Here is a 27467-nt window from a genome sequence, read left to right on the forward strand (position 1 = left end):
GATTATTGCCAATCATCTGAACGTGGCTGTTTTCTTCTCATGATTTTTTTTTCCTCCCTATAGTGAGCTGCTTTTACTCTGATTTGATTTGATTTTTTGTTTAAAGATGCAACAAAAATTTTAAAAATGCAATTGGGTGTTTTTTCCATTTTGAAAGGATCATAAGAGATCATAAATTCAAGTCCACTTAGGAATTTATGATAACCCATTTAAACATTCTTTCAGCCAGAGCATTCACCATTATGTTTTACACTTATAATGCTTGTTAGTGTTATGTATTTATTTCAAAGCTGATTGTCTTTTTAGATTCTTCGGTGGCACTCGATGAATAAGTGCTTGGCCATTTATATCCAAATACAAGTTGAGAAACTTAAAGACAGGTGCCTTGACTGCGATTCAGGATCTGAGTCCCATTACTGAATTTGTACAGGATTCCTCCCTTGACTTTCCAACACACATCTTAATATCCTTGTGCTTGAAATTCCTCTGGGAGCTAGTGAGGATAGCAGATTTACCCTCTGTAATATAGATGCTGGCTTAAATTGCCACTTTAATATAAGGTGCTCGTGGACTGTCTTTGTAGGTGTCTTTTGAATAGTATCCAAACTTTGTTGGACTGGTAAATTACCCTACAGCACATACCACTTGTATAGCAATGCTATACAGCTAATTCCTCTGTTTCTCAGACACAGCAGAGCCTTATGCCTGGTGCACCTGGTGTTGAAAGACCTGTATTTACAGTTAAGCAACTGATTGAACGAGTGCTGCTGCTTCCTGAAGATTTAACAGAGAGAAACACATTCTTAAATTGCTTCTTCATGGGAGAGACTATTGCGTTCACTGAACATTGGAGGTGTCTCAGTTGCTCAGTGAGAAATGAACGTTTCTTTATGCAAATGGGAAATTGATATCCCTGCAGCTCTCAAAAATTGAACCTGGGAGTAAAATACCTGAGAATGGTTCCCACAGAGAAATCTTTTAGTAGGGGATGGGTGAAGCTGTGAAGACATTATAACAAATGGTCTTCCCATTAACTCCTCCATGTTGAAGACCTTGAAAAGTTTGCCTTTGGTCTCAGAGGTCTCTGAGAATGTGTGCAGTCTGCAGTGCGTAGACCTCCTGTTTGGAGGTGAAACTCTTCCCAGATAACTCTGTGATACAAGAGATCTCAATGTACATATCCAGATTGAGATGAGGAAAAGCATGGGACAAAGGAGTCACTCAGGAGGGAGGAGGATTTGTCCAACACAACAGTTACCAAATGTTGGGTAAAGCTCTTGCTTCTCAGGTGCTGCTGTGTGATCTGCCACTGGTATGCGGACTCTTAATACCAGTGGTTTTGTTGCAAAATCACAGCACAGCTTATTAGTGATGTTCACACTCAAAATCAAAATGCCACCTGCTAATTGCACATGGCAGTGTTATGATGAAATTATTGGAGCTTTCTGCATGGAGGGGTTGTGAATGAATAGGGCTTCTGTAGTAGTACAGCTAGGATTCCTGAGGCTTTCATAACCTTGATAGCATAAGTGTGTGCTAGAGGTGGAAAATGTAAAATCATCATAATTAAAAAAAAAAAAAAAAACAACAACAAGAAACCATTTGACAAGTACTTCATATGAAAGTTCATTTTGCTCTTGGTGTTGATATTAGTTAGTATGACAGTGATGTTGAATGCTCATTTTTATATACAGTGATAAATACATTTTTGAGAGGAACTAATGAACTCAAGAACTTAAATTGTTTTAGTTTATTGTGGTCCCTAGCATATACTGGAGAACAATGATCTTATTTTCTATTGTCCTTAAGTGAAATGTAATTATTTTCTTCAAAGAGTTTGGAAGGACCAGAGGAGAAGTCAAATAAAAAAGAAAATTCTAACCAATGTGATGCAGCAGAAATGAGATTATTTTGTAACCCTCGCACCATTTTCTCTAATGTTATCTCTTGCCTGAAATAAGAGTTAGGGTCTAATAAAAGTAGACAAAGCAGAAGCTCAGAATTCATAACTACATCTATCTCTGCCAGGGGAAAAAGTATTATAAAAAGCACATACTTTTCCCATCAGGTTTAACTGTTCTTCAGAGTTTATGCCATAGGAAATACACTTTTTGTACCTTGTACATTTCCTGCTCATTTTTTGCCTGTGCATGTTATCTCAAGTAAAAGAAACATTCAGTGGTGTATTAGAGAGGAGCCTGGGAAAAGATATAAACCATTATATTTGATAACTTAAACCCATGTCTGACTGGGAAAGCACTGCAAAAAATTGCTGTTTGAGACCTTGAAACATATAGCTGTAACTGCTCACTGCCAGATACAAATAATTAATCTGAAATCTGATGTATGATAGTGTTTTCCATGCATGAATTCTTCCTCACTTTTTGAGCACTATCCACTTTGTACACTGACATCATCAGTTAAATACCTTTATCAATATCTAATTTAATCCAAACTATGTATTTTGTCTGGAATTTATTGTCAATAACAGCTGAATTACTTCTAGTAGCACATCCTTTAGTTCTTCCTCCCCACCAAACCCAATGCAAAAAATGTGAACACCAAACTGCAATCTTGACACTGAATAAAAAAAATGGAAAAAATTAGGCAAATATTTAAAGGGACTACAAAGATAGATTTACAGCCCCTTGTACAACAACAACAAAATTCACCATAAACCTTATCTGTTTCTAATAAAAGGAAAGCAGTTTACCTCTAAGAAAGAGTTACATGGGACTCAAATTTGATATTGCTCTTTTTGTTGTTTGGGATTTTTTTACATCATATCTAAGGAGTCATAGAGGAGATTGTTCACTTATTTGCACTAAAATAATGAACAATGGAATTTTTAATCAAATGCGTAAAATTTTTCCTACTGACTGGAGCAAATGGTTTGGATTGGGGTGTGATGAAAGTTGTGGCATAATGTGAATATGGTGCATTAAATATGAGTGTAAGAATTGTGCAGAAGAAATTAAGTCCTTTTTCATTATTTTTGGCTGTTATTTTTTAATGACATGATATAAGAGATCGGTTTTGCATTCTGTTCTGCTAGTTTTTGTGGATGGTACCAGCCCGTTCCTTACTCAGTGGCTGTGGAAATGGTCCCCTAATTAGAAGGTATTCCCATGAATGTGCAGCATTGTGCACATTTTCGGGATGTTACAAAAATGCTATCAATAATGTGGAATACTGGTATCATTTCACAACAAAGATAGTACTTCTTCCTAAGAAAACATGGTGTGGAATCCATGTGAGAGAAAGTAAGCATATTTCCATCTTTGTATAAGGTCTTCTGTCATACCTGTTTTAATCAAATTGTGTTATTTGTTAGTCTGATAATTTGTCTGCTGATAATTAGTCATGTGGGAAGCAAGATTCAAATTTCCAAATTAATATATTTGTCATGGGATACTCTTCCAAAATGTTACCTATAGATGATACAGAAAACATTATTTTTGGTCTCTCCTTTTCATATATCAGAAGGCAGCTTCTCTCACTAGATCTGAGTACTTGCTTTCCTGTTGTATACTTATTTCAGGTAAAGGTTTAGGTTATGTGAATTCTCTCCTAAAATCAATGGGTTTCTGTTGCGGAACTGCTTAGTTCATGGCATTGATTCATGCCTCAGTTTCTCTTTGTATAAAACAGCATTAGCAATAGTTAATTTAGTTTTTACAGAGCTTTAACACCTGTGGGTAAAACACGTCAATGCTCACAAGGTGTTTTTTGACCCCCATGTACTGGTTGAGGAAGACTAGCTGGTTTTTGAGGAGGGTGCTGTGTATAGGCTGCTCTTTACAGCAGAATTAGCTAACAGAATTATGCTTATTCTCCAGTAAATACCTTTCTCTTTTATTATGATTTCAGCATGCTGCTCCTCATATTCATATGACCAATGGTAAGGCCTTGCAAGCCAGTGCAAGTGCCATTAAGACAAGCACCGTCCCAGTGATCAAGAGACAGAGGCAAAATTGGCTTGATGCTTCAGATGATGGTTTCTTTATAGCTACAGAAGAGACCAGGTAAGAGAAATTAAATCTAAGCAGGGAATGAGGCTTCACTGCACACATGTTATTTATCCACTATTTGAGTAATGGTTTTTGACGTTACTATTTGAGGTTGCATTACAATGAAGAGCAGTGTTACATCAAAATTTACACCCAACTTATCATCTCTTCCATACTAATATTACCAGTATTTCACTAATAAGATTTATTCAGGCAGGGCTGCTTCTCTGTGGCAAAGATTATAACTTTTTTATTGTTAGTAATTGTAGTTCATATACAATGAAGTTTAAGGCACCTCTGATCGTTCAGCAAAATGTAAATGCATTCACAATGTAGGTTATACTCTTAAAATTTTCAGAACTTGAAAAATATATAGCACACAATAGAGAAATACACAGCAGATAGCATCTTTTCTATGCTAGAAATTTATTTCCTTTAACAGCAACTAGGATGATCATGTTTTTCAGTCTTGCATTTACAGATTAATTGGTAAAATTTAATGAGCTTTTGCTTTTCGCAGTAAGCTTGATACCACAGAAAAGTCCCTAGTTTTCTGGAGGCTCCTCTGTTCCTTTCTTCCCCTGTTAAGATCTAGCCATTCCATGATTTAATTTAGACTAAGTCAAGAAGTTACATTCTGCTTTTTTAAGTTGTGGTTGCTGGGCCTGTTATTTTAAAAACCTTTCAAATCTTGCTTAAGCAAGAGGATTGTTACAGCAAGTAACATCAGACTGCTTCTCACTTCTGTGATGGTTTCACAAGTCTAGAAAAGCTGGTAGTTGAACAAAAATGTAAATAATAAAATGAGGGAAGAGGAAGAACATACGTAAATATAGAGCTAACCCAGGAAAATGTGCATGTTTATTCCCATGTATGGTAGATTCAGCTCGGGAAGTCAAAATACTAGTATGTGACAATTTTGTGGTTATTTCAAGATCAATTAAATATGGCACGGCATTTTTCTTTTCTATGAGGAATGCAACAATTCAGAGGGAGTGGTAGGAGGATGATGAGCTCTTAGGCTTGTGATATGTAGAAAAGATTGATAGCATTCACTATTTTGAGAGTTGTTTGATGCAAAGAGCTAAGTAGTATCAGACTAATCCCTAGTGATTATACACTCAAAGTGAGACTGGTAACTTTCAGAAGTTTTAGAATTTTCACTGTTTTTTTCAATTATTATAGAGAAGTGACTGTCAAAGGATGAGGTAAATCCTACATTGACAGTGTTTGTCCCTCCCCACTAATCTCAGAGGTAGCCCAGGCAACTGGCCTAGACTAGATGTTTCAATTCTAGGTGATCAAAGTACGATGAGATGAGTCCTGCCTTTGCAAATCATCCCTGGTAGCCCTGCCTGCTCCCACCCCAGGGAATCCTCCTCCCCACCCCTATGGCTGCAGACACCGTGCCCAGGCCAGGCAGCAAGGCAGAACTTGCACTGGCTCCCTTCCCACATTCATGGTGGTGGGTGAGAAAGGGGCTTTTTCAAGGACTCTGCATCTGCTGCTCTTCTCCAAATCATTTAAAGTTTAAAGAGTGCCATTTGAAATCTCCCAGTATGGGGAGCATAGGGCATTTAGACCTCATTGATACTCCCTTAAACAAGGAGGTGCCTGAAAATGTTGTGCTGCATCAGTGGCCAGTGTTGAAGCACAGAGGGAGTGCTCCAGGACTGGTGTGGGTTGAGTTGCCCCAGTACAGCCGTTTCCAGTCTGACCAGAGCTAACGCCGTAGGTTCAGTGTCAGTACATATGCACCCACCTTCCTTCTGTGTTGGCAACAGACAAGGAGTAGTAGTGCCTCACTCACATTAATCTTCAAAACTGTGACTAATGGAAGACAGCAACTTTTTATCCTTTGAAGCTCTATTTCACATGAGATCTGTTCCTTCTCTCTCACAGGGCTTTTCCATTTTTAATTTTTTTTTTTTTCCCCTCTGTCCCCATGCCATCCCCATGGATTCCTCCCCTACCTCAGGCGTGCTTTCTTCCTTTCTTTTTCCTTTGATCCTTTGAATTCCCTCCACCTTAACTCTAAGATTGTTTAGAAGAGACGGTGTAGCTTGTTCTCCTCTCAGCTCTCACTTGCCTCTGGCCTTTGCAGCTCGAAGTGGAAAGCACCACCTGGTTCTGCTGCTAGGAATGCACTGGTGCCCAAGACAACAATTAAATGTTCTGCTCTTTGGGGGAAGAAGGAGGAAGAGGGAATGAACACTAGCTCCTGACAGCCAGCCTGTCCTGTGATAGGAGTTCACACAGCTGAGCATGGCCATGACTCAGTTGGATGCAATATAATTGCAATGTGAAGAGTTATCTAGGGAGGAGACATTGGTGAAAAAGCAGCAATTTATCTAGCCCTGCCATAGAATGAAAAAAAAAAAGTTGCCAATTTGCAGCCATTGGATGTTTAAATATGTTCTGAACACTCAGCTTGGAAATAATCATCCTGTTTGAGTCAAGGTAACAACTCATTCTTTAGGGCACTTGTTTCATACTGCATCTGGTTCATGCCTGTTTTATCATGTGTGTCTGGTCATTAAAACACATGGAAGACAGGCACATAGAATAGTTTGGGTTGGAAAGGACCTTTAAAGGTCACCTAGTCCAGCCCCCCTGCAATGAGCAGGGACATCTTCAACTAGATCAGGTTGCTTATTGCTCCAGCCAACCTGACCTTGAATGTCTCCAGGGATGGGACATTTAGCCCCTCTCTGGACAACCTGTGTCAGTGTTTTACCAGCCTCATTGTAAAAAATTTCTTTCTTCTATCTAGTCTAAATCTACCCTCTTTTAGTTTAAAACCATTACCCCTTGTCCTATCGCAACAGGCCCTGCTAAAAAGCTTGTCCCCATCTTTCTTAGAAGCCCCCTTCAAGAACTGAAAGTCTGCTATAAGGTCTCCATGGAGCATTTTCTTCTCCAGGCTGAAGAGTCCCAACTCTCTCAGCCTGTCCTCATGGGAGAGGTGCTCCAGCCCGCTGATCATTTTCGTGGCCCTCCTCTGGACCTGCTCCAACAGGTCCATGTCCTTCTTATGTTGGGGGCCCCAGACAGGACACAGCACTCCAGGTATGGGGTCTTGCCAGAGCAGAATAAAGGGGTAGAATCTTCTCCCTTGACCTGCTTCTTTTGCTGCAGCCCAGGATATGGTTGGCCTTCTGGGCTGTAAATGCACATTGGTGGCTTATGTCCAGCTTTTCACCCACAAGTACTCCCAAGTCCTTCTTGGCAGGGCTGCTCTCAAGCCCTTCATCCCCCAGCCTGTCTTGATACCAGGGATTGCCATGACACATGCTAATTACAGCAAAAGGAAAAATATTTTTCAATATAATTACAGCCTGCAAAAGGGAAAATATTTTTCAGTACAATGTTTCACAACAGTCCATAACAATTTTCATTTCTCTGTTGTAAAATATTTTCGTTTGTTCAATGAATTAAGGTTCAAGATGCATATTTCTATAAAACATGAAGTAAGGAGTCTAGGAGGTAAATTTTCTCAGATATTTAGCTACAAAAAATATACTACAATAGTTGGTTGAGAAAAAAATGCTGCTAAACTAAATAAGATACCAGTGTATTTCATGCTGACTAAGCCAAAGAGGTGAAACATCAGAATTTTAAATTTTATTATCTATCAATAGATAAGATGAATATATTTATGCCTGTAGCTCCATTTTAGAAGATATTTTAAAAGAAATTATTATCATCCTTCCCCCTCTGAATTTAAGCACCAGTCATATTTCTGGTAAAGTTAAAGATTGTATATCTAATTGCTGACAGATTCCAGATGCATGTAGTGATGAAAAGTAGGGAGCTAAATATTGAGAGTAGTGAAAATAATTGTAGGAATTGGTTAGCATCTAAGCTTTCCAAGGTAAGCCTTGGCTTTACCTTAGAATTTTAGGGCAGTATTCTTCACTCTGACCACAGTTCATCAGTGCCAGCAGGTATGCTTAAAATTTCATGTGAGCATATGTATCACTGAAACAAAAATACTGGAGTTTACATGTGAAGTTCAACGCATTTTAGGTGCTGATCTGCTCTGCAGAGTAGAACAGGAGTGTACTTTGTATCAGCTGTAATGTGCATCCTCATACATCTCAGCTTTTTAAAAATTTATTTATTTTAAAGTTGTGGCTATTTAAATGCAGTTTCCTCCCCTGCAGTTTCCTTCTCCTCTGCACATCTGGAGAAAAATGCCAGCATAGTTCCCATTTGTATTCCCCTCTCTCTAATCCCTGAGCCCCCACAAAGCTGGGCTGCATATTAGCATGGGGCTAAGCCCCAGTTATTACAGCCCCTGGCATGTTTGGGGGAGGGATATGTTAGTGCCATGAAGGAATGACCCATATGAATTTCGTATAGATCTATATCTGTACATATATATGTACTTTCCCTTCCTGAATACCTATCAGCATGCTCGGTGAATTTTGCCAATAAATATGGAGGTCCCCAGTTTTGCAATTTCAGCTGTAGTGACGAGCTGCACTCTCCATTCAGATACCTTCCTCCTGCCTGTGTGAGTCCAGCTCGCCTGGGCTTTCCACACCTCTGTGCAGTCACAGGCTCACAGCAGGGATCTAGGCAGAAAACCAGGTGACAGTGCAAGAACACTTACATTGACATTACATCATAATTTTGCGTTGAACTTGTCGGATTTAACATTTTTGTATTTTTCTTTATTCTTACCCTTTTTGAATGAAAAAGAAATTCTCATTCCCTGCTGCAAAATAGCTAGCTCCAGATTTTATTCTAAAGTGCAAATCTGTTTACACAATTCATTGAAAAGTCACTCTTTGAAGAGCCTTACATTTATCACTGCTCACCAAGGGAGTCTCCTTATTTCTTTTTAATACACTTAGGTATTAGCTGCTAGGATTCTCCTAGCACTAAGTGCATGCTTTAGGATAAAGCAAAACTCTCATAACTATAAAAGAATTTTATTCAGGACATTGTACTAGATCACCTGAGCTATAAGGAAGCTTTCTGGGTTTTATTCCCCTTTTGTTGACTAGCTGTGATGTGGATTCTATTGAAGGCCCTGTCAGAGGTTAATGAAGAAAATGACTATATTGTGTGAAATTAAATTCTTTATACTGAGTCACCATTCTGGGAGTTAAATAAGAATTGAAAAAACGGGCCAGTTCATATTATGGTCTCCAGAAATTTAATAAAAATGTAATATTTCAGTTTAATATCTATTGAGTTATATGAGACATAATCATAATCTGTGACTAGAATTAGTAATATAGGCGTTAGATGTCAGGGGAAATGAATCTGTTGATTAAAACTTTTCTTACCAGTTCTAGGTATGCATTGTGCATACAGTTCCTATACACATGCTCTGTCCGTAAGAGAATGCACGTGCATGCTAATGATCATACTTGTATAGGGACAGATAAAACACTGTGTGGAAAATGAAAATTTTTTTCTCAGCATTTGCATTTTAAGAAATGTGTGGAAATGTTTGGCTGAATGGGTTATAGCAGCAGATTCCATATGCTTTCCCTTCATGGGCCAAAAAGCATATTTGCATATAGAACTGCAGTTGAATGACTCGATGCTTGTTTCCTTTCAGTGCTGAAGCAGTTAGAAACCTTCTCACGGTAAGTGCAACTCCATTGGGAATGAGTTAACTGCAAGTGCTAAAATTAGAACGTGATCTTTATCTGTTCCCAGCAGACATTGCTTCCTTTTTGCTGGTAAAATGATTTTGGGAGGCATCCTTGTGGCAGCATTATATAGGCAATTTTCATATTCTTCACTTTACATTCTTTCTCCAAAAGGAAAAGCTTCCCTTGATTTGTTGAGGTACTACTAAGGATATCACAATTGCTGTGATAATTACCTGATACCACTCTTCTTTTTTTTTTTTTATGCATGTCTCATAGCACACACAAAAAGCTTAAAATCAAAGTTGCATGTTGAGAAAGGAGAGAATGTGAGGCTCATGACCAGCTTCAGCAAAATATTGAGTCTTGCCATGCTGTCAGTGGTCTGTTTCTCTTGCAGAAGAGGGGGAGAGTGATGCTGGTGCTCACAGTCCTTCCAGCTCCTGCGTACGCTGCTAGCACTCTCTGCATTTCAGCTTTACCATTGTAAACCCTAACGTGTGCTTTTAAAAGCAAACTGAAAACTCAGCAGAAAACCAAACCCTTCTAAATATCACCAATATTAAGATTTGGGAATGACCTGCCCTTGATCCTTCTCCCTCCCCACATGCATTTTAATAAGTGCTTAGGCAAGGTCAGGCAGAGTATTTGAGTTACCATTTGTACCATGTTGCTGGGAGAAAAGGGAAGAGTGGAGGAGTGAGTCTGCAGTGCCCGGGCAGTGATTTACAGCACATAGGTGTGGGTCTAGATCAAAGTCAGAGTTCCGGTGCTAACTGCTCTGCTCATTCTTCCTCTTCACATGTGCAGTTCATATCACACAAGTGTTCATAGGTACCTTTATTCTTTTTTTTTTTTTTTCTAGCTGTCTCCAGCTGTGCAAAAAAAAAAAAAAAAAAATTGTGCACCAAGATGAGGCAATTTTCTTTGAAGTAGGGTCCTAGTTTTGAACTTCACCATACTGGGATCCAGAGCACAGTGCACTTTCAGTTCTTGCCTTCCTGGTGCTGTGGCCGTGACACCCCAGCCTGTAACTGACTGCATGAAGCCGCCTGGCTGCACCCTGCGAGCATCAGCTGCGAGCCTGAGAATGTGATGCACCAGCTCTGTTATCCTCTACCCAAAAAAACAGACTCTGAGGATATAATTTTCTGGTTCCTTCATTTCTGCTGTATTATATAGTTGTCATACATCTTGAAAAGCAGGGATTACAGAATATATCCCTTAGAATTATGTCTAATCCTCATTGATTGGATTGCAAATATCTTATTGATTGGCTGCAGCTGAGTATAGGTGAGCTGACAACCCTTTCGAGTCCCTGTGATGATACTGCGTATGGGGAATTGGGGAACTGTCCTTGCTGCAATTTGGGAGCCGTCCTACTTGGCTGGCTACTGCTCAAAGCTGTTATATACTCATGAGAGTGAAAATCCATAGTCTAATGGTTTCTGTGAGCTTCTTCTTTGACATGGACTGTTGATGAATGCTGTGCAGTGTTCACACCTTATAAATCATACTTCTTCTTTGAGCTGTAGCTAAGGTACTGCGATACAGAATCACTACTAGTGGTACAGAAACCAGTTCATAATCTCTTGCTATTTATTTGTCATTGAGCAGCTTTTATGGATATATTTTAAAAGCAGGATCATTCCATGAAGCTAAAATCAACTAATTTGAGAAATGTAAATTTTATTTTTTTTAACTTATAAAAAGCATAATAGGTATATACATGGAAAATGTGTACGTAACAAACCCCAAAGTTCAGTATAAGTTGTGCCATTAGTTAGAGCTGGTAGGTTTGAAGAGCATATGGTATTAGGAGTTTTGCTTTATGAGTCTTCAGAGCAAATGAAATACAGCCGTTCTGGTTTGGAGCGATGTATTAATCTTCTCACAGTTTCAGATGAAGTTTCACTGGCATTGTAGTAAGCTACTTGCCCTGTTTAAAGCTACATGGGGGAAGAATGTTGCAGTGATTGGAGTCCTTATGTAGGACTTAAAAATATGATTCAGTTCCCTGCTCCCTCACAGACTTCCTGTGAGACCTCAAGCATGTCTTTTAGTCTATATCTCCAAGCATTTTGATGCCTAACTTCTTGTATCAAAATTAACAAGGTGCCTAAATGCTTTCTTTGCTGAAGATCTGGAAGCAATTGTCTACGTACCCTCTAGACAATTGAAGAAGAATTGCCTGAAGAATCAGATGAAAAGTACTTTATTCTTTCACAGGGCTGTTGTACACAGAGCAGGTCAGAAGCCTTACAGGGCATCTTCTTTCAGAGAAAGCTTTTTACATTTATTGGTAATAAAATCTCATGGAAACGCTGTCCACAGCAGTCCGGAAGCTGCTGACTGAAACTGGATGATATATTAGCTTCAGAGGTGTCTCTGCTTGATTAGCAGGTGAAAATTAATTAGCGCATAGCTTTGGTCATGACCGCAGGGAGACTGAGGCTAAGAACAGATGGTTGTAAATGACCTAGTTACTGCTGCCTGAAAAGTCACACCACTGGATCTTGTAAAATGATCTTTTCTGATCCTACCCTGCTGTGAGCAGAAACTCAAATCTGCTGCCTCTCTGTGGTGGCTTAGATACCAAAGTATATTTTGCAATTGCGTCTTAGGTAGGGGCTTGAATGTGGTTAATTGACGTGACTCAGCTAAAGAGCAGTGACACATTTAGAGATGTTACTCAACCGCTTGAAATCTTCTCTGCTCCCTTTAACAAAAGTTGTTTCACATTGAGACAGTAGCTGCAGAAGTAGCATTTTATATTTGGGAAGAGAAATATAATTTCTGAAATGAGACTATTTGCAAAATTTTATTGTCTTAGGAAACTTGGGGGGAAAAAAAAGAACTTAAGTGAAACATGGGGAAGATAATAAGTTCATAAAGGGTTGTCTTAGAACAAATGTTGCTGGAGAAGCTCCTGTATAAGTACTTAACTTTTCCATAAATTTCACTCACTTTCTTACACCTTCCGGACGCAATTCAGCAAAGCTCTTAAATGCCCGACCCCCACTGAGGGCAGTCTGTCAGCTGGACTATACACATGGTCAATAATGCACCTTATATGTCAGATGTTAAATTGGGACATCATGCAATTCTCTTAGCCTCTTTTCTTAGTGTTCTTGACAAATTTTGAATTTGCTGCAGTACAGTTGGCCATTTCAAAAGGTTTTCCTTCAGAAGCTGGCTTTTGTGTTTGTGCAGAGGATTTGATGTAGCTGAACCCAATCCTCTTTACAGGATGTTTTAACTGAAGGTCTTAGGGCTTAGCTTTTTGTTAGCTTGCTGCTCAGCTTTTTTCCTAAATCTACATCCCTGGTGGGAATGTGTCATCTTGTAATATCTGGTCGTTTTCTATTGTGAGAGGTAAAACCAATTTAGTTTTGAGCAAGAAGAAATTTTTCTGTAAAGAAGCATCTTTCTATGGGAAGCCAATTTATCTTTTGAAGTCTTGGGAAACATACAAAATAACAATAAAAATGCTAACTTGTCAGACCAGCATAGACTTCTGCATATTTAAATATCAAAGAAAAGATAAAGACAAGATTAGTTGTACAATTGTTACCTGTAACAAGGCTAGAGTAAAGTCTGCTCTCACCAGTCTTATGCCTAAACCACAGAGGTTTATCATATTAAATCTTAGCTATTGATGATCGTGATCCTCAAAAACTGCACCATATCAGTCTTAAGAGATCTTCTTTCCTTTTTACAATTTCTGTGTCATGCGAGCAATAGCAATTAGTAGAAGCTGGACACTTAATAATCATTTCATCTGAAGGCAGAGAAATACACAGCAATAATGTGTGTGTAGATTTAAAAACTAGGTAAGTTCTGTGATGAGCACACTGTTGCTAAAGTTAAATAGCAAGGAAGATGATAAAACTGTACTGTGGTGAATGTGTTCAAAAATATAATGTCACTGATCCTCACAGTCTTAAAATTCACCCAGAACTGCCCGCTTACTTTCATTTATAAGTAGTCCTGTATTGGAATCTTCATTTCAAATGACAGAGGACTTACTTCTGAGCTAGTCTAGATTTCAGTGTATATGTTTAATCGTTTACTCATTACTCTCCTCTGATAGGTTGTGGGTGGGTTAGGAGGGGGAGGGGGGTTGGGTTTTTTGTTTGGTTGATTTGGGGTTTGTTGTTTTTTAACTCATTAAGATCTTTTAAATGAAGGATGAAGCATTAATGTAAGTAAGGCTGTGGAGAAGCAAATGGTAGTTGGTCTCTTTGTGAAAAAGCTTGCATAAGTAACTACATAGGGATTTTAAATGTAAAATACAGAAGAGAACATAATGACTGTGGCTGTGAAAGCCAATCACAGAGATAACTATCAGTTCTTGTCAAACATCTAAGGAGAAGTGGCTGGCTGTTTTCCTTACTTTTGCTATGGATAGAGGCTAAAATATTTACCTGACAAAACACAATAGAAGTGGTGTTCTAGTGGGAAAAGCACAGATAGGCACTTTAAAATTCCTACCTGTCTTCTGTTGCTTGATGTGAGATGCCAGATAACTAATTTAACCTCTAAGTAGCTCCACCATTCTGTCTGTAAACTTGAATAATATTGATGTTTACCTACTCTTACGGATGCTGTGTAGTTTTTAATTAAGCAGTCCAGCTTATGCTATGAGATACTGACATGAAAAGTGCGGCCATTAGAGTGGAGAGCAGGATGAGTGACAGAAAATGGAATTGAATAGACTTTTCATAACAGAAATATTAAAAATCAAAATAAAAATCCAATCTTTGAAATGGAACTGACCTTACAAATTAGCATCAAATCATTCTGTGGCAAAGCTTTCCTCTGTTAATGCCACAGTACAGATTTCTAGTACGTATTCTGCATTGGTGCTTCTGTGTGTAGAGTAAGGGCTGATTATAGAAGAGATTGATGGCGTGGAGCCGAGTCCCAGGGGACGGTTTTGTGAGAGAGCTTCAGCTCTCCAACAGTTTCTGGTAAGGCTGATTAATTTTGATTTTCAGTCCTAGCTTAATAGCAAGTAACCAGAATGCCAAGAAACTCCTCCAAATATACTCTATTGATACATATATTATTCCCGGAAAAGTATATGCATAATTGATAAAGAGGAAAAATACTGTCTTTTTTTTTTTTTTTTTTGAGCTTCAGGTAATATTATAAGCTGTATTATAAACTGTAAACACAGTGTCCTGGCCAAAAACATCAGATGAAACCTACTCTGAAGTAATCAAACAAGATAAGGGAATAAAGACACAAAAATACTAACAAAAAGCCATACAAAAAGTTTTGTGTTGAAACAGCTCTCCTAATAAATAATGTAAGACGGGGTGTTCAAAGTATGTCTAAGTTAGAATCAGCAACAAAAGTAAATTATCTTTTTCCCCTATGGACCACATGATTTCTGTTAACTTGGACTTAAATAAGCATATTTAGTTAACACAATATTTTTGAAAATTTTTAACACGGTATTTAATGTTGCTGGGGAAATGGTACTTAACGTTTGTAGCCCAAGGCCAGAAACAGAAGTTGTATGTTCTGCACATTTTTGTTATCTTAATTTCTGGATAATGCTGGAATTGTGAATTAATGGGCAAGATGTTCAGTGAGTAGTTGAAAGCACATTGCATTCCACTCTTAGCCAGCTCTGATGCATCTTCTGTCCAATTTCTTGCCCGTCTCAGGAAAAAATATATGCTGCCATGTGGGTAATATTTTCATCTAATAGCAGGGGATGTTTAATCAATATACAGAGTGGCCATCCTTCTGCAAAATAAGTAGATGGTAATGAAAATCCCTTAAATTATGTAGTATAGGAATTCCCCCAGTCTCCGCTGATATAGTTAGGAAGAATAAAGGAGTTGCTTTGAGATCTTCTGGTATTTGTGCCTGTGAGCTGTAGAAGGCTTTCCAGCTCCTTGGGTTCCCAGGATGCCTACAAATCTGCAGTGATCTTGTGTGTGCGTTCATGGGGAGGGGAGGTTAAGCAGCTCTTTCTCTAACAGAGCAGGCTTCATATCTTACAGCCTCTGAAGTCGATGGTAACTGAGGAGAGGCTAATGAATTTCAGATAAGGTGCAGAGCAGCTGCCCCGTAGCTCAGGTTACAAGTCTGTTGAAGCCTGAGCCGTTGTTTTGTTCTAAGGACTATGAATAATTTATTTTTTACCCATACCATTGAGCCACTTTTACTAGGACTTGTCAGTTCTAATCCATTCTACAAAGCTGGACGCTGTGGTGAAACATCATGAATCCAAAGAATTGCCTGCCTCCCTTCTTTGAGGGGAAAACTGCCTGAGGATCGTGGCTCTGAGCATGCCTCTGCCATGGTCGCTGCTGAGTGGTGTGTGATGGGAGACACCGTCCGTACTGAGTGAACTAAGCTCCACCCAAGATGCAAGGGCAAGTCATAGAATCATAGAGTAGTTTGGGTTGGAAGGGATCTTTAAGGTTCATCTAATGTGATCCCCCTGCAATGAGCAGGGACGTCTTCAGCTGGATTGGGTTACTCAGCTGCTTGATCCATATCGAGCTCTGTGGTGCCCATCATTCCTACCAACTAGATCAAGGACTTTTTAAAGCTGTGCCCACCTCAAATCGGTCTGGTAGGGCCTCCGTGCTGCTGGCTTCTGTAAGAAGTCAGCGTTGCACTGAAATTGATGTGTAATCTTCTTGTCCTAGCAGTAACTTCAGTTTCTTGGCGGTAAGTACCAAGCTCACAGATGAGCTGATTTTTAAGATTTGGACATCATGTGATGACTATTGTATGGCAGCATCTATTTATGTTTCTTAGGAGTTAGAAGTTTTCCTCAGTTTCAGCATTCAATTGAAAAATGAATAGTAATGCTGAGAATAAGACTTTCCACTTCTTTAATTCCTTCTCTCCTAGCATACTAAACCACTTTAAAATATTAATAAAATGCGCCATTTTCAGGGAAAATGAAAGCATGGAAGAAATCTGTTGAACAAGATGATTTTTCCAAAGCCTATGCCAGTTGTTTGCAGTAAAACTGGATATAAATAATTTCAAAACTGGTAAGGTTCCTGTTGTTCTAGGCGCTCTAAAAATGCAGACAAAGAGATGGTTTCTGCCCTGAGGAGATTTTGAGCTGAATAGAATTTAAAACAGCAGCAGGTAGAAAGAGGCAGACAGAGAGGTGGCCTGTGCCATGCAACAGGTCAGGCACCACACAGTTTAAGCACTTGGCCTGGATTTTTCCTCCAGGTAAAGGAAAGCTCAAACCCCATTATTTATTGCTTTACAGATATACATAGTAGCTATAAGCTGTTGCTCTGAAACACAAAACACCAGAGAAGTCCTTAAGGTGGTCTGATGCTTGAAAATGGTCTATTGAGCTGCTTAGGAAGATCTGACACTGTAATTTGTACCTGGTATGTCTATAAATTATTGTTCACTGGATGGGGCTTTGAGCAACCTGGTTTAGTGGGAGGTGTCCCTGCCCATGGCAGGGAGGTTGGAACTAGATGATCTTTGAGGTCCCTTCCAACCCAAACCATTCTATGATTCTATGAACAGTTTTGCTCCATAAATATTAATACAAAATTGGAAGATAAACACCAGCAAAGGAAAACATTTCCTTGCTAGGAGGAGAAAATAAGACAAACTCTTAAAACATTTAAATGATGTTAGCATGTCTACAGCAGCTCCTGTTTCATCTTATAAAGGTTGTACCGCTCTATCTGCCATCTGCATGAGTTTCATAATGTAACTAAGTGGCTCGTGGCAACTGCTTTCCAATAGTCCAATGCTTATTAAGGCACTTCCAATTTGTTTAATAAATGAACATTTCACAAAGGAGCTTATTTTTAAAAGGCATATCAGTGTCAACTCACTTCTGCCTTCCAAATATATTTCTCCTACTGTCTGTCATTTTGAGGTTAAATTAAAACTTTAATGGAATATGGGTAAGCTTTAGCCTCAAAGTGATGGGGTGGGGGGAAAGGATGTCTAAACCAGCAAGCCAAATAGACAGTTAAATAAGATGCTTCTCATTTCCACACAGGTAGAAATGTAGAAGTGCTATGAGTCATTCAGTCCCTCTTTCACCTGTCAGGTTTCTAAGGATCTGTGCCTACAGCTTCATCCCAGTTAAATTCTCTTTGAGCAGACTCAGCATTGCACACATTTTGGCGTTTCACTTTGTGTAAAAGCCTCTTGAAATTAATAGAAAGCCCATCAGCCTCCTAAAACAGTGGCCCCTCTTGTAATTTAATCCACTGAATGTTATAGTGTACCTCTGGATACAAGAAGCCCTCAGAGAAATGAGTGATAATGAGGTGTAATAATCCCCAAGGAATGATGGTTATTTTTTAAATAGTTGTTTTTGCTAACTGGCCTTGAGCTTGCACTGAAAATTTACTTTGCCCTGGAGCAGCAGCAGCAACTTCATGAATCTTTGTGTAGAATTTTTTTTTGTTTTAATTTAGTTTTTCTCTCTGAATGTCTTGATGGTTAGAGTGACTGCAAGTTTCACGTAAAACTTGAGGGAGAATGCAAAATCCTGCCTTGCTGTAGTTAGTGTCTAAAACTCCACCTTCTTCCAGGGTTGGCAGCATTTTGTGCACCTGGCACATTTGAATTGCTGTTTACAATTGACAAGCCATACCATAATACTTCACCCCAATCTATAGATTAAGTGGAATTTCAGCTGTGATTGTCCAGGGAATGTTCAGGGATTGTCCAGGGAATTTCAGCTATGATTGTCATCAGATAAAATTTCAGTGGACCTTTCAATGAAATTTATTTCTCTCCCAGTAAAACCTGTCAGAACTTGAGTTTGTTTAGTATTATTTCTTAAGTACTGTTGGTATAGCTGAGTAGACCAAAGTCACTCTAGTCATCACAACTCTGAAACTAATGCAGAGGAGGCAAGACTGGTGCTCAACAGTTTATATATAGAAACAGTAACAGACGCGCACCTGATATCAATAGAGCTAAAGCAAGTAATGCCTTTAACTCCCATTAGAAAAGGCTTGAAAAACATGTTCTTGACTAACATCAATTGAAGGTCAACTTTCTTTATTTTATTCAATCTTAAAAATTGCTGCTGTTTTAATGCGTGGCATAATTCGAGCAGGGAGCTTTGAGTCAGCTTTTACAAATGAGAAATTTTGTTACCAGCTATCCTATTTCTGAGGAAAGTGGCCATAACAGATTATATAGGATTGTGCTCAGCTTCACCAGATGGTTAGTTACATGGGATTTGCTTAGATCCTTAGAAAGGGTTGGTTCATTGCAATGGCTTGACAGATTAAATTTAAGGACGGTATAAATGCCCTATACAGCCTAACTGTTATTTCTACCCAGTAGGTTCCAGTCCGTGTATGGAACTTGCAAAGAGAAGATAGGTCTTAATAGTATGTGGTACTTATGTACATTTCCATATTTTCCCTGAATAGGTGCCAGGGGTCTTACGTACCTTTATCTGCAGTTACTAGTTGAAGTATCATGCAGACATAGAGAATTTGCCTTATTCCTACATTAGCAGCAGTGCATCACATTTGACATAAAAATGAGCACAGTGGGCTTTATATACCAATCACCTGTTAAAAGTTTGATTCATTCTCATACCTTTGGTCTCAGGAGGACTAGAAATACAAGGCTTTAAAACACTTTTTAATTCACATTTCAAATGAAGTCTTTAACAGATCATACTTCAAGTACTAGTACAAAAGTCCATGGAAAAAGCAGGGGAAAATGGCAATTACTCTTTCATAACAACTGCAAAGGACGTTATCAATGCTACCGATATTAAAGCCATTTACTTGCCATCAGCAAATTAAAGCTCTATGTAATTAAAACATATGGCTGGTATTAACTGAAAAAGGGACAGGAAATTGAACATTAAAGGTGACTCTGTCCTTAATTCCCTGTGTCGTTGGGGGAGGGAGGAGAGCGTGTTGAAGTGCTTGGAGTGAACAGGCGAGCCACAACCTTATCTTTGAATTTCCTGCCTTTCATCAGCTACTATTACAACCTGCATGTCTAAGTGTTAAAAAAAACAGCTCTGAAGCATTTTAAAACCTGATCAATGCCTCTCAAAAAGCTTGAGTGTATTTAGATGCTAAATTCTTCAATTCTCTTAATCCTCTATATTTTTTGCAGTAAAAAGGACAGTTTTGGAGTTTAGTGAAATGGTTGTTTAAATATTGTGCTTAATGAAGTCAGTGGAAATTTCCATCCTTCCAATTTTATTTATGTAAGGCTATATCCCAGAAAGCTAATTTCTGGAAGCATTTTCACAAACCTGTTTAAATAGAAGTGGTGGTTTGTCTTTTTAGAGTGCATAACAGATTAGTTCTTCTGACAGTCTATATAGAGCTACTTCCATTTATATTAAGTGAAGAGTTGACTTTTTGTGGTGTGCTTGATGTCATGCTGATGACTCCTCCTTTTATGTTCTGCTTTTTTTCATGCTACTTTCAAAATAATAATTAACAAGACTAACTACATCTTTTGACTTTACTGACTTTACACAATAATCACAAATTGTAATCTCAGGTACTTTACTATTCTTACATTTAGTGTCAGCTGCAAATTGCTTCATTAGTAGGAATTTCTTGGCAGTTCATGAAGTTGAACTAAAAATTCAAAAGGGCTATCATCTAACATTTTTGTAAACCGTGAGCTTCTCAAATGATTAATGACCACATTTATTTTCTAAATAAATACAAAGTTTTGTAAACAAATATATCAAAAGGGATTCATTTCTGTAAGCTTGTGCTGGAGTGATCCCCATTAATAATCAGTGTGGGTAACAGCTATTGTCTTTTCACCTGAATTTACAAAACTTAGATGTCTTATTTTAAAAATAAGTGGTTCTTCCAGTCTCAGGTTACATTTTTTACAATTTTACCATTCTAGAAAGTATGCAATATTTTTTAAATCATTTGAATACCTTTTTAGGCTTAATTTAAGATGACCCTGTAAAGTAAGTACTTAAACAGTAACTCTGTGTCTCTGCAGGATTATGTGAAAAGCCTAAATTTCACTTTCTGGCAATTCATTTCCTTTTCATTTGCTATGCTTATTACTGAATGATGCTAAATCTTAATTTGGTATTCCAGGTCAAGAGATGCTGATGATATACTGCTTTCAGGCAGCTAAAATGAATACTTCTCTCCATCTTTTAAATATATTAACCAAAATAGATGTGTTTTTCAGGCTCCCTTTAACTTCTAGGAGCACAGTATATTCTCCTGATTTTTAGCTTTTGGGTTTGTCTTTGATTGTATTCTCTTCTGTAGCCCAGTTATTCAACTGGAAACTTACATTCCTGGGGAATACTCAACCAGTAACTAAATACATGTTTGAAATTAATATGCAAATTATCATATTCAATAGAATTTATTTTAAGCTGAGCCTCTATTTCAGTGTCACGTGCCACCATTTTTCAGTTTCAGAGTTAACAGCCCATTAAGATGAAAGGGACAAATCCCTTCTTGAGTTACCATCTCAAAGCCTTGATGCAGGTAGGCATATCATCATCCTGTAGTTTGTAGTCAGGTCACATTTTCAACTTGGAAAGTTTGTATAAGAGAGCCTAGTCTCGTTTAGTGTTAAAGGCCCCAGTTCACTTTAATTCATTTCCATAAGCTCAAAATCTCTGTAATTTATAAAACTACTTAAATGAAAGCTAGGATTCTGGACTTGAGTGAATTCAGAAAAATAGGTAAGTTTCCACCAACATCTAATATTCAGGACTCTGCCAGTGAAGGTGGTTCTTGACATACTCTGTGTGTGTCGTTTCTGTGTTTTCTGATAATCTACCCTGGATACACTCAGCATTGTGGTTGCTGATTTATAACAGTAGAGATACAGAGCAGTTGGAGCAGAAGAAAGCTTTTTGTTTCAGAATTAACTATCCTTGGATGTATAAGATTACAGTAGAAACAACATGGCTACCTGTAGTTAATGTGTTTCATATAAAAGTCTAAAATTAAAGTGAATTTACTGCACCTGAAAGGCACCAGTACAAAAAGTACTCATCCTTTGTCTGCAGAATTGATATAGTGCAAATAATAATTCCTCCCAGCCCATCACTTTTACAGAGGTAACGTTTTCACTGGGTGAAAGTGAGGTGCTAATTGATCCAATTTCACATTGGGTGCTAATGAGGTTCTTTCTTTTTTGGTCCTTCATTCCTGAATTAATATCACATATGAGGATTCACCATTTGAGCATTCTGGGCTAAGATTTCATATAATTAAATGTTATTGTCCACATATTGTCTAACACCAACTCACCTTTCACTGAACAATTATCAGTTACTAGTTGGAGACAACTGTGAATCATCAGTTGATGGACAGGGCTCGCTCTTGTTGCCTGCAAGTCTCTTTTCCATGAACTAGCCTTCCTGCTCTGGTAAGAGTATTTGTTATGTTTGTTATTGGCTCTTGAGCAGTCTTCTGTTAAAGACTGAGATTTATCTCTTCTGTTCTCTCTCTCTTCTTTCCCTCCTCTCCTCCTTCCCTCCTTACAGAAAAATCCGTAAGAAGTTCACCAGGTCACAGCTGAAAAGAGCTTCCAGGACACCTTGTTCTCCGATCATTGCAAAGACAAAGTCTCTCATGAACAATAGGCAGGCACGAACAGAGCCGGGAACCATCATGCACTGAAGATATAACAGCATCGGCACCATAATCATGTTGGAATCATGTTTAATTGTGAATGCAGATACAGCAGGACCTTCCGCATTTTTGAGACAGAACCACTGTACGGACAGATTGTGGCTGAGTTCTGTGTTCTGGGCAGGATCCAACAGCAGCCCTTGTTTTCCCTTGTGTCTGCAAGGGCTACTTCTGGTTCACTGTGCAGGCCTATCCCGGATTGTCCTGCTATTCCCTCCATTCCCAGTCATCCGTGTTGGCTGGTCGGGGAAGGACTGTTTGCACTGGCCACGCTGAAGGAGTATGGATGCAGAGTCCACCCACCACATATGTCTATGCCTTCTAGTGGCTTGATACAAAAATATGCAGCTTTCAAAACTGTTGCAGTGTCTTTAAGGTGGGATTTAGCCTTGAGGGGCTTGTGTTTTGAAAAACAGCTGCAAACTTTGGGTGTTCGTATTTTTCAGTATTGGCTTGAGTCACTTTCGATTTGATTTTCTGAACTGCTGAGCATCCAGACCCTGAAATGAGGACAAGGAGTTGTTTAGCAGTTCTGAAACAGACTGAATTAGGAAGTGCCCATAATTAGTGGCCAAATGTTTTCAAAATGCTGGCCGTATTAGCTTTGTTTAAAATCCTGGAAAATATTATGTGTGGCAGTGAACATCCAGCTGGACTAGTTGCATGAGTGGGAACTGGTCCCATTGTCTATATATTTGCAAGCATCCGCCTATTTCTTTGGGTATTTTTTGCATTTCTTGAAGCCTATTCTGAATAGTGAAAACCAGCAGAACGCCATTCCCATGAAAAAATGAAGAAATACAGTATTTCCTATTAGAAATGTCTCTCCACAAAATAATTTCTACACTTTGATATGTCTGGATAAAAAGATGTCTTGCAGAATGCTTTGAAGTTCATGATTATAAGGCTACAGGTGGATACTTACCATGGAGAGATGATGTGCCTTTTGAAACTAATTGTAGGAAACTGTCAGTCCCCCTGAAAGTGGGAATGGCAACGGAGGCAGGTCTTTTTTTCTTCTCAGGTACTTAGAGGTGAACAATCTCTGCCCTACTTTGAAATCAAGAGGCAACCAGTGTGTAGCACTGCTGTGTAATGTTAATTAGCTGAGGCAAGTTGTGTCCTTCAATAGGTTTGGTTTCCATATGGATGTTTAGGAGGTAGTCAGACAATGAACATGTCATAGTAAGCTGAGATAAGCTTCAAGACTTTTTTTTCCCCTCTCTGTACTAGGTAGCTCTAACAGTATAGTATAGATGTGAGGTTTTCATCCAGTTGTGGGCGTGCACTCAGCTCTGCAGTTAGAAAGACAAAGATGTAAAGGGTGTCTCATACCTCTGGGTGATTCCCCAAAAATTATTTCCCTTCCATGCGATTTCAGCCTGAAAGGGAATCTGTGATCTCAGCCTATAAGTAGCCATACTCTCCATGGAGGATTTTGAGCTCTTGATACAGTGACCCAGATGCTGCTTCAAAAAAGAAAGCACCTCCTGAAGGGACTTGAGGATGATTTTCTGGAGCGATAGATCCAGGTCTTGTCCGCTGTCCTTCACCAGCAAGAAAAGGGTGAATATGAAGGAGAGATTATGACATGAAGTACTCCTAGTACCCTGACCACCCGAGTGAATGTCACTGATTTGGACTCAATTGGAGAAGACCTGGGTTTCATCTGCTTACAGTTTTTTCCAGTAGCCGCTGAAGTGTGCAGCCCTAGGAATCTCTTCTAGCCACATGATCTGCTTTTTCCTCACAACAGGAGGGCTTTTCATCAGTTAACTGAACGGAGACAACCTATTCTTATTAGTAAGAATTGCCTTTATTAACTACGACATATGGAAACACCTTCTGTATAATAGCTTCCTCACCCATTAAAATAAAGAAAACATGATTATTCAGCAATCTGTTTGACTGAAAGTATGAAAAACATGAACAGAAAGAGCTTTGTCTCTCTCGGGCATCAGTGAAATCACACACAGCAGACTCATTTTCAAAGTGTCATTAGCTGTAAGGCGGCGGATTTTTTACCCTGCCTTATTAAGCTTGTACTCAAATTATTTCTTTTAGTCAATGTGCTGTGGTGTCTAGCCAGTGTTTTGTAAAATCTCTGTGTGTTTCTGCTTTTGACAAAAGTATTAGTATCTGTAATAGTCCGATGTGAAGTCATTTTTTTCTTCTTTCCCTCTGAGGAGAGAGAGAGATGGGTAGCAAAACTCCCTGTTCCGCAGCCAGCTGCCTGATACTGTTATCTTTTAGCATCTAATAGCCAAGGTAAGGAAGAATCCTTTGCAGCTTCAAGCCGAGGTGCTTCATCTGGATGAACTGGAGACGGTGCTGTGCCCCTCCCTGCCCAGCAGAGTCATTTCACAGGGTGCAGTAGCCAGCCCTTGGCGGGGGTATGGCCCGGAGGAGGCTGTTTGCCGGAAAAACTCCTGCTCCGCCTTTCCGCTGTTTCGCATGCAGCTGCACAGAGACAGACCCTCCCCTCAAACGCACACAGTGCATGGAGAAACCGCACGCCACGTATCGCACCTTTGTCTTTACCTCTTCTCTCTCTGTCTTACCTTTCCCGCAAGATGTTCTCCAGAGATGGATACAGGATTTACCCCTGAACTTCAACCGAAAGTGTTGATGGAAGATTAGTTTAAGACGTGTTCCTGCTGGGTTTGGGCATAAAGATTTAAATTTTTGTAGAACCTGTGACGCTCTTTGCCACAATGTCGTGCAATCCCATGCTTTTTTGTTGACTTAAAGATTTTTCCACTGACTGTGAGCAAAGATGACACATTCCTGTGTAAACTCTAACAGTGTATCCACAGCAAATCAGAGCTCAGTACTGTTTTTATCAAGCTTCCCAAGATAGTTATTTAAAAACTAGCTAACATTTATCAGTCATCAGCAATGACATTGAGTATAAACATAAGCCTCAGAAGCAAGGACAAGAAGTTTGGTACTTACCATGGCTGTGAGCTAGAGAATCTAGGCAGCATCAGCATTGCGTTTCCAATATGATTTATCTTCCTGTTAGCTAAATAAGAAATCTATCTGAAAATCTGCCTCTCCTCTTACAAATGTGGGGCTAGAAAACCATGCAAAATGTGCGATCTTTTTTTGTCCAGAGGTCTTATATAAAAAGTAGGCAGATTGTTTTAATGTTTAAAATGTCTGTGTTGCTAATGTCAACTGTATAGCTATTCTGCTCTCTTGAAATATTTGTATATTGTTTTCAGATTATTTTTAAAGGCCACCATTTAGTGGTGGAAGCTTTGGTTTTGTAGGATGGAAAAACAAGGGTTTGAAATACTTGAGACTGCTTGAAATGTGTTGGTGATATGAAAAAAACAACATCTTTTAAACCAGTGTTTTGATTAAGGGCAAATATAGCCTTCGTTTTTGTAGTCCAAACCTTGCCACATATTGTGAATAACTGGGTATTGCCACTGAAATGCAGTGAAATGCAGGCACAAACAAGCAGTAGAAATGGTGAAATGGAATCTGCGCTTACAGAATGTATGCTTTTTATTAATCTAAAATAAGATATATATTTTTTAATAAATATAATTTCAACACAGGTACTTTCCTAATTATGAAGGCTTAAATAAAACAGAGTGGCTGCGCAGTAATTTCTGATTTAGTGACAGCATAACATGCCACAACCTTGAGCAGAGAACAATTACAGTTCTTCAGAAATATTGTATTGCAAAGTGCAATATAGTAGACTCAATGTCTTTATGTATGTGTACTGCTATGGTAATGGAACTGTTAGAATCCTCTGGAAATTTCAGCAAAATAATATTCATTTTTCATTTTCTTTTGAAGGTCCTTTATATAAACCTGTGTCTTCATAAGCCAGAGTGGGTGTCAAGAGATCTGAGTTTATATAACTGCACAGTGGAATTTTTTGGAGTAAGTCAGGACTTTTTTATTCAAATGTTGCATGTTGAGGGAGGAAACCTAATTTTGGAATACATGGGTTTTGGATAAGAGTTTTGAGGTTGTACTATATAGTGATCAACAAATTTGCAGAATATACTCCCGTTGCTCATAAAGATTTAACAGTTGGTATTGAAATACAGTATTGATTAAATAAAAAAGAGAATCATTAAAGAGCTGTCTTTTTTCAATTCTGTTGTTTAGACTAAAAGTGAATTTCTCGGGGGAATGGTAAAACTGGGAAGTTCAACACTGAGTGTTTGAGAATGGGAAGCACCTTAGAATGAAACATAGTACTATTTGGTTTGCATTAAAGTGTCTTTGTGTACAAACTTTGTGACTCTTGGCCCTTTTTGCAGGAAACTAAATTTCTGCGTTGACACTACCATCCTATTTTACAGCAGGTGATTGAATAATCAAGAGACTGAAAATTAATGAGCTGTTTGAACTGTGCTAAAGGCTCAAGGAGTTGAAATGAGAATGAGGAAAAGAGACTCAAAAGTCAGGGAGAGACACACGTGAGGTATTGGTCATTGCAATGGAACACTAGAAAGCTTCTTGGAATTGAACTTGAAATCTAGGCAGAAGGACTCATAATCTACAAAAAAATACTAGAAGTTAGAGGGTATTGCTGTCTCTAGTGCATTGACCCATCTAAACTTTGTGGTATTAGTGGTATTAGTGTCAGACATTTTGCATGTTGTTAATTTGGTAGCACCTAGAACCGGTGGCTTCTATGTGACTTCGGAATATAACCTGAATTTTCTTCCTTGCTAACATCTGAAGTAATTTCCCTAAATAAATTAGATGTCTTTTGCAGAGAAGGAGAATCATACAAAAGGCTTCTGAACAGAAGTAATGGCTGCTACTTCACAGGTTTGTTCAAGGCAACTCTTTCCATCTCCTAATTCCCCCGCATGTTTTGAGGGAGACAGGATTTATGTGGATCCATGCTGCTTGGTCTACACGCTAACTTTTGTTTCAAGTGTGTGCAATAGAATGGATTACCTTTTTCTTCCCCTCCTCCCTTCCCTTAAAGAGACTTGTGCAGATTCCAAGTAGGAAAATTCAAGTTCTTCTGTGGTGTTTGTATTTATTTGGCAAGATGAGTTACACGTAGTAGTCCTTCTGGGTGAGTTGCATTGGTACCAAGGAGGAGAAAATCTCTGGAAGCAGTCCTTTGTTGGGGTAACTAAGGAAATGAGCATCTCTTTAACCAGGCTTACAAGGAATCTCAGTCAAAAAGGAGGAGGACCAAGATGCTTATCACT

At 38.7% G+C, this 27467-nt stretch overlaps 1 protein-coding gene across 1 annotated transcript in view; it reads left to right on the forward strand.

Annotated features, from left to right (window-relative positions):
* The window catches only part of MTA3 (metastasis associated 1 family member 3), a 135096-nt gene extending 112837 nt beyond the window's left edge, over nt 1-22259 (forward strand). Inside the window, exons 17-19 of the mRNA XM_014951171.1 lie at nt 3871-4025; nt 9589-9616; nt 22119-22259. Coding sequence (XP_014806657.1) covers nt 3871-4025; nt 9589-9616; nt 22119-22130 — 195 coding nt within the window. The 3' untranslated portion in view covers nt 22131-22259. The remainder of the gene's footprint in view (nt 1-3870; nt 4026-9588; nt 9617-22118) is intronic.
* Nucleotides 22260-27467: the final 5208 nt, after the last annotated feature.

The sequence above is a fragment of the Calidris pugnax genome, unplaced genomic scaffold (assembly GCF_001431845.1).
Source record: "Calidris pugnax isolate Ruff unplaced genomic scaffold, ASM143184v1 scaffold24, whole genome shotgun sequence".
NCBI classification, from domain to species: Eukaryota; Metazoa; Chordata; class Aves; order Charadriiformes; family Scolopacidae; genus Calidris; species Calidris pugnax.